The sequence below is a fragment of the Triticum aestivum genome, chromosome 4A (assembly GCF_018294505.1).
Source record: "Triticum aestivum cultivar Chinese Spring chromosome 4A, IWGSC CS RefSeq v2.1, whole genome shotgun sequence".
Lineage (NCBI taxonomy): Eukaryota > Viridiplantae > Streptophyta > Magnoliopsida > Poales > Poaceae > Triticum > Triticum aestivum.
Window position 1 is genome coordinate 725,213,504 of NC_057803.1, and position 7,846 is coordinate 725,221,349.

At 44.3% G+C, this 7,846-nt stretch overlaps 2 protein-coding genes and 1 long non-coding RNA gene across 3 annotated transcripts; 1 reads left to right on the forward strand and 2 right to left on the reverse strand.

Moving 5' to 3' along the window:
- Positions 1-1,109: 1,109 nt before the first annotated feature.
- On the reverse strand, positions 1,110-2,456 carry LOC123084423 (protein FAR1-RELATED SEQUENCE 5). The gene is made up of 2 exons (XM_044506035.1): positions 1,936-2,456; positions 1,110-1,365 (listed from the first exon to the last, which is right to left on the reverse strand). The coding sequence occupies exons 1-2, from the start codon at positions 2,454-2,456 to the stop codon at positions 1,110-1,112; spliced, it is 777 nt and encodes a 258-aa protein (XP_044361970.1).
- Positions 2,457-2,627: 171 nt separating this feature from the next.
- LOC123083418 (uncharacterized) lies at positions 2,628-4,356 on the reverse strand. Its single transcript, XR_006439295.1, has 2 exons — positions 3,561-4,356; positions 2,628-2,936 (listed from the first exon to the last, which is right to left on the reverse strand). It is a non-coding gene; the product is annotated as an uncharacterized lncRNA (long non-coding RNA).
- A 976-nt stretch (positions 4,357-5,332) lies between these two features.
- LOC100125692 (avenin-like b1) lies at positions 5,333-6,378 on the forward strand. The gene has a single exon (NM_001405304.1). The coding sequence runs from the start codon at positions 5,384-5,386 to the stop codon at positions 6,239-6,241; it is 858 nt and encodes a 285-aa protein (NP_001392233.1). The 5' UTR covers positions 5,333-5,383; the 3' UTR covers positions 6,242-6,378.
- The last annotated feature ends 1,468 nt before the right edge of the window (positions 6,379-7,846 follow it).

The following is a 7,846-nucleotide window of genomic DNA, read 5'->3' on the forward strand; positions in this document are numbered from 1 at the left end:
TCCCTTCTTTTATTTGCCCGCCTGTTGCTTCTGTGAAGTGTGGGGCGAATAGATGTAGATGAATGCGTATCTTGCATACTATGATGGTAGCTTAGTCTTACGGTCTATGTTTCACTTACTACAAACTACGTGTGATTAAATTAATGGAGATAGCATCATACCGATTGACTGCCCAACTTCTTAAAGAACTTGGTGTGCAAAATTCTTACATTCTGCACTGTTGACCTGATCGTTTCACAGAGATCAAACATGTGAGATGGTATGGCGTTCTAGCTATCATCCCAATTATTGGCGACCTTACAACACTCTAGTCCATATATAATATATTGTGCAGTTTCAACAATGTAGCTGTCCTCAAATTATATTCTCAAAATTATATTAGCCTCTTTTCCAAATGATCGGCACTTAGTCTAATCCGGCATATTTTAAAAGACTTTTCTGAGTCAACCATGGAATACAACGATGGGTGCCAAGACGGACAAAAAACACACTGGCCTTATTAAGAAGCGGAGCTGCTTAATTTCCTGGGTGAGTAGAGTTTAGTTGCTGTGGTAAGGACAAAGAAATATCAGCCATCCAATCAGTAGATCTGATGGTCCAACGTGATCAATACTTGTCCAGCGAAGGAGTAGTATTTTTTCTCCGAAGGGCAAAATGGGCAGAGGGAAAAAACGCCTCCCACACGAGATTAAAATAAAAATAAAATCCCGCACACAGAAAGGGTATTTTGGGGAGATGGAAATTTGCCCACCCCGGTCCATCCCCGATCCATCTAATTTTCTCCTGCAGATTCGCTAAAGAAAAAATCTCTCCCGCACACACCACCAGTCGCTCGGCGGCGCACCCACCCACTGCATCTCCACACCGGATCCACTCACTCGGCTGCGCGCTATTCCAGGCCGCCGCCGGCAGCCAACTGAGCTCCTCCTCGGCTGCGCGCTATTCCAGGCCGCCGCCGGAAGCCGGTACGTCGACAATGGAGACCGCCAAATGGCGGCGTCTACGACCAGATCGCCGGTAAAACCCGCGGCGCCGCCGGCCAGCGAGGCCGGGCGCCAAGATGGAGGCTATGGAGGGCGGACCCCGGCCCTTCTGTGGCGCTCGTTGGACTAGTACGGTTGGCGGCGGCAAGCGGTGGCGGGGGGAGCAAGGTGCGGCCGCGTGGTTGCCTCCTGCCGTATCAGCAGAGGAGAAGCATCTGGGAGAAATTGCGGCGTCGGCTCTGGTGGAAGGCAGGTACGGCAAGCACCTGGCGTCGCTTCAAGAGTGGATGAAAAAAGGTGTTCCCCCATGTGCGTGCACTCCAGCTGTTGGCCGTCGACGAGGATCATCACCCACCGAAGACGTATGTCTCTCTCCTCTCCTCTGTTCATAGAAAGGGGAGCCACCGGCATGATGAGAAATTGCAGTTGGAAGTGAAATTTGATATTTTGAATCTCAAGTTTCTGTCAACTCTATAACAAGATACGTACTTGAAATTGTTGAATTAAATTCTGTTAACTCTCTTCTAATCAAAAGAAAAAAAAGATTTGAAATAGGGAAATACTAAGTGGAAATTGGGGAATTGCAAACAAGTCTTTGTTACAGACAGAAAAGGTGGCTTAGGGATGTGGCAGTGAACATTTGGAAAACTATTGCTAGATCACCACTTCTCAGTTTTTCTATAACAGAACCAATCCTTCCGTTAATAAATTTTTTCCATACTTCTTGTATGAAATAATAATTCATACAATTGAATAACTGATTGCTTAGCAAAAGGCTGTTGCAATGGTATTAGTTTATCTTAACAGTCCTTCTGCTGTTCAGCTCTGTTCCTTGCATGAATTTGGAAATGCAGATTATAAAAGGAATAACTTTGCTGCAGCTGGTCGTTGTAAAAGTTTCTCTATAGTAAGCTTTCTTACTTTTTTTTTGCGGGGTAGTAAGCTTTCTTACTTGGATGTAGCAAGCCGATGATCTGTGTTCGGCCATACCTGCAATATTGCTCTCGCCATTGCATGGTCCCCATCAGTGATCACGGACCTGGGATGGTTCTGGTGCATCGCCTCCAAAAATGAATGGAGCAACCACTTATATGATGCCACGGTCTCGTCTGATACAATGCCGACCCCAAAGACAACTGTGCTGCGATGGTGGTTCAATCCAATGAATGGGACAAATGGCAAGTTATATTTGTTTACACGGTACGTGCTGTCAAACACAACAACACCACCAAAGGCATCATAGTCCAACCGCCACTGCGCGTCTGACCAAAATAGGTTCTGCAGATGGCCTTCGCTGTCTGTGCTGTACCTGTAAAAGAATTCAGAATCTCTCTCTTCCTGCGCAGCCATATAGTTCAGCATGTATTGGGCATCAAAACCTTCAATCCTTTGCTTCTTGTACTCAGCAATAAAATTATATAGGTCCCGAGACACACAGCCGACTTTGTCATACCCACCATGCTGCTTCTCCATTACGTCCATTATTTGATGTGTGCGTAGACCACCAATACCATACTCAATGGCATCAGCCTTTTGAGGATCATTAAGTCCACGATGAGACCATAAGAAAGGTGTCTGGTCAGGCTTAGTGAATTCATGGTTATGCTGGTCCACAAAGTCCTTGACAAACCATTCACGGCTTTCCATATTGAGCTCGATTTGCAGTCGAGCGTCACATCCACAACGAGAGAGTGCCCTTGGTTTCCTTTTCCGGTTGGACCTTTCAAAGTTTTTCAAGGACCTATATCCTTCTTTGCTGCACATGTACAACCTTTGGATTCTTATGCCTCCCTTGTTTTTCACATTGGCCTTCCTCACGCTGAACCCTTTGGCTTTAGCATATCTATTATAGAACTCGAAACCTTGTTCCTCGCTTGTGAATGTTTGACTAACCACCGTGTAATATTCTTCAATTTCCTCTATGCTGACGTGGTGAGCATCCATGTTGTGTAACTGCCATCCACAAAGAAACTGAATAATGTTATTTAGGCATCTCCAGTGCCAAACTACATCATAAAAAATGTAAATCAAAGTACTTCTGCTACATACACCGGCAAGCAATTCCTGCTCTAGAGAATCATTGATAGCAACTTACAGCTTCTCAAAGAAGAAAAATCATCCTATGAGTTGGTTGTAGTACTGTATATCCTTCTGAGGAACAAGATTATTATTAGGAAAGGAATATAATCTCTACTGTACATTCCTCTGAGGAAAGAGCTGATTATTAGGAAAAATATCAGTTTAGTGCAAAGCCTCAGATAGTAATCTTTATGTGCAGCTAAGTTTTCTAGTAGTTTGAAAAGTTGTGGTGCTTCTTTGACATGGTTTCCTGAATGACGGATTTGTACAACATTCTGCTATCAATGTGCTTTCGTGATCCTGGAGATTTCATGTTTCATAGGACAATTGACATGGAAATATACATCCTGCTATGATCTGGGACTAATATATGTCAGGCCGTTTCATTACTTGTCAAGTAGTTTGCAGGATTCGCATGAGAACAAACAACGAGGACAAATAAAGTTACTAAGTAATGAAACGGCCTGACATAGAGAGTTGTTCATGTTCAAGCATTACCTTTCTGCAGGCCGACCAGCAGTGGTAGAGACGGATGAACAGGCGGAGCTAACGGTGACAGCTGATTAGCCGGCGGTAGTGCAGCGGCAAGTGGCGGCCACAGCTCCTGTTAGAGGCAGACGGAACAGACGGGCAGGAAGGTTCCGGACGTGGAAGGCACGGCAGCCGGCGGCGAGAGCCACGGGTCGGCTGCGGCGGACGAAACGGACGGGCAGGAAGGATCGGAGGCGGACGGCGCGGAAGCGACAAATGGCGGCGAGAGCGACGAGTGGGCTGCGGTGGCCGGAACAGACGGGCAGGAAGGATCCCGAGGCGGACGGCGCGGCAGCGGCAGGCTGCGGTGGCCGGAACAGACGGGCAGGAAGGATCCCGAGGCGGACGGCGCGGCAGCGGCAGGCAGCGGCGAGAGAGCGGCAATTAGGGCTTGGGTGACGTGAATGCAGGTGTAGGGGCCGATTCAGTCGGGACTTTCAGTTGATTAGTAAACTTTTTATCGGACTAAACTGCCCTTGGGCTAAGAGAAAAAAAATCTAATATAAAGTGCCTAGATTACCCTTGAAATCAACGGTGGATCTGTTCAAATACTAGTCTCTCCCGTGACTAGTAATTTGCACCGTAAAACCCCTCTTAAATTAAATCTTGTGTTGCATGGATATGTAATCACCGTTCGTGTTGACACTATGTCCCTTCTAGTTGATCGCCATTGGAACATTTCACTTGCACATATTTCCTGTGCTGCCAAGCACCCCAGACAGGCCTTCGTATCCGAGCGGGGTTGCCACAAATTTACCGTCCAGATTTGTAACCGGCCGACGAAGTAGCGTTAGTGCTTACTCAAGCTAGCTTCAACGCTTCATTACATATTTCACTCAAGTTTTTGTAGTAACAGTTGCTTGAGAAGCATGATTTGATTACACGTGACATCAAAATGACCGAATACATGCAGTAGGAAAAAAAAGCTCTTATAATGTACCCCTAAATGAATATGTACCATTTCGATGTTACCTTCAAGTCTTGATGCTAGGCCCGGCCAACCCAATGAACACTAAATATGGTTTGGACAAGGGGGCGGGCTTGGCGGCCTGAGTATGGATGGGCCTGGCAGTAGATAGCAACCATGGAAGATTACAGACTCATAGCACATGACCCATGCAAACATCCTGTAGAAGAAAGAACAAACTCAATTCAGTAAAGTTCAGTTCCATCACATCAGAGTAGCTCCATGGAAATATCTTTACATGTAAAGGGCATCCTATGAGTTTTGTCGTGCTCTACTAATGCATGTTTATCTTACCAACTCAAATAAAATTACAAAATCAGTTCTAGGAACAATTAATCGAGTGTGGAACACCTCTTCACAGCTAATGGTTTGTTGGTGTGCTCAACCTAAACAGCTAATGCAAGATTACAAACCATTAACTCAAAAAAAAACACCATGGATCATGTGAATGCAAAAGCTAATTTACACATAACACATGTATAAGATTACAAATTGGGTTTCACAAAAAGATATGCCACCCGAACTCTTGACATGTAAAGTGATGATTGATGAGTCATATGCATTATCAATCTCACCTGGCAGTCAAGTGATATGTGCCGAAAAGTATATTTGATGGCCATTGAAGATTAGACTTTAGCGCCACCTAACACAACAATACGAGATTATCAGTTTGGAAAGCATCCAAATGCATTCGTAAAATAATGTAGGAATGGAATGCAGCAAACAGACCATGAGAGCTATAAATAGGCATGTACCATGAAGATCCTCCTTCATCAACCTTCAGACAACCACAAACAGCAAAGCAAACTTGAGGCTAGCCACCATGAAGGTCTTCATCCTGGCTCTCCTCGCCCTCACAGCAACCACCGCCATTGCCCAGTTGGAAACCACATGTAGCCAGGGCTTCGGACAATACCAACAACAGCAACAACCTGGGCAACGACAGTTGCTGGAGCAGATGAAGCCGTGTGTGGCATTCCTGCAACAACAGTGTAGGCCACTGAGAATGCCATTCCTCCAGACACAGGTGGAGCAGCTTAGCAGCTGCCAGATCGTGCAACACCAATGCTGCCAGCAGCTAGCGCAGATCCCAGAGCGAATCCGGTGCCATGCCATCCACAGCGTGGTAGAGGCTATCATGCAACAACAATCCCAACAACAATGGCAGGAGCGCCAACAGCAAGCACAACATAAGAGCATGAGGATGTTGCTTGAGAACCTATCATTGATGTGCAACATCTATGTCCCGGTACAATGCCAGCAGCAACAACAAATGGGGCAACAACAACAACAACAACAGTTGCAGGAGCAGTTGACACCGTGTGCGACATTCCTCCAACATCAGTGTAGCCCAGTGACAGTGCCATTCCCCCAGATACCGGTGGATCAGCCTACCAGCTGCCAGAATGTGCAGCACCAATGTTGCCGACAGCTATCACAGATCCCGGAGCAATTTCGTTGCCAAGCCATCCATAACGTGGCTGAGGCTATCAGGCAACAACAACCCCAACAACAATGGCAGGGTATGTACCAGCCGCAGCAGCCAGCACAACATGAGAGCATTCGGATGTCGCTTCAGGCCCTGCGGTCGATGTGCAACATCTACATACCGGTACAATGCCCCGCCCCCACCGCCTACAACATTCCCATGGTGGCTACCTGCACTAGTGGTGCATGCTAGATGATCAATGTAGCGGCCGAAAAATAAAAATGCCATGCATCATCATGTGTGGCAAATACTAGTTGCAATATGGAAATGATGAATAAACGTTCCTGAATAAAGCATTTGCCTGAATAAAACTACATATTTCCATGATAGATGAAATTTCTGGATCTTCTGGTTGAACTTAACCATCACCGTGTTCTGTATGTCTCCCATTAAACCAGCAGTTCATAGCATGAAAACAAAGTTGGTAGACACGAGGAAAATACACATATGAGTGAGCTTTATATAAATAAAAGTTCACAGATTTAATATACCACCGTGGGCATAACCAGAATTCTTGCTCAGTAAACATGATAAACCTCATAAGCATCTTACCGAACTGAACCATCACTTAGATGGTATGGAGCCCATCAAATCAAAAGAAGTTCACAACATGGAGGGAGAAAAAAATAACACAAGGACCAGGGACCTGGTGAAGGAACACACAAGCAGAACATGTATGAACAATATAAAAAATTACCGGCTTTCAAACACATGTCGGCATATCCAAAAATGTGCTTTCCTGTTTAGTCTCAACCCAGTTGCTACATCACAAGCAGATTAATCACTAAGCCATAGTTATTGCGACGTGTCGCAGCACAACCTGCAAACGATATAGATGAATATACTTATGCAGCAGAGCGAAGCAACTCAAGCAAATCGTCAGCCGCAAGTCCATCCGATAGTATCAAAACTGCGGTGAGGCAACTTAAGAGCAGATAATCAGCCGCAATCTCACTCTAGCCCCACGAGCAAACCATCAAACCATGATGGCACCAAGACTGCTCGTACTATATAGTTCAGTTTTTTTTTTCCAGTTTGACGGCAGGGTAACTGCTGCATGGTCCTGACTAGCTTGGATTATAAGACTTTAAGAGTTGCCTTGTTTCAAAAAAAAGACTTTAAGAAACGGAAGAGACAGGCAAGGTTAGGGTGAGCGTCGTGTATGGACCTGACGCCGAGAATGTAAGCCCAAATTGCCGACGAATCCTCAATACAAATGTTCACAAAATGTGAGTCATGCTTTTTTTCCAAATTCGTGGACTTTTTCTAAATTTGTGAGCCTTTTCAAATTTGTGAATTTTTTCAAATTTGTGAACCCGTTCCAAATTCATGGACATTTATTCCAAATTTCTAAACTTTTGTAAAACTGGTGGACATCTTCAAAATTTTAAATTTTTTCTCAAATTGGCAAAAAAAAATTCAAATTCATGAACATTTTGCAAACTTATAAAGTTTTTCAAGTTCATGAACTTTTAAATTTTCTTTTAGAAGTCACCCTTTTTATTGTTTGTGTTATAAAATTTTAAAAATATGTAGCTGACAAGCTTTGAATTAGAGATATTTAAAGTTTCATCTTTTTATTTTTTATGTTAAAGATTAAAAAATATGCAGCTGACAAGCTTTTAACTGTGGACACCCTGTTAGATTATACAAGGAGGAAACCGACAGGCCACATTAGTAGATGTCGCAATTATAGGTATGATACCCTCTTAATTATAAAACACTGTGGGTGATTCCATTTTATTGGGGAGTTTTCATCTGATGTATCTCTTTCCATTTTATCATTATTTTTCTAAT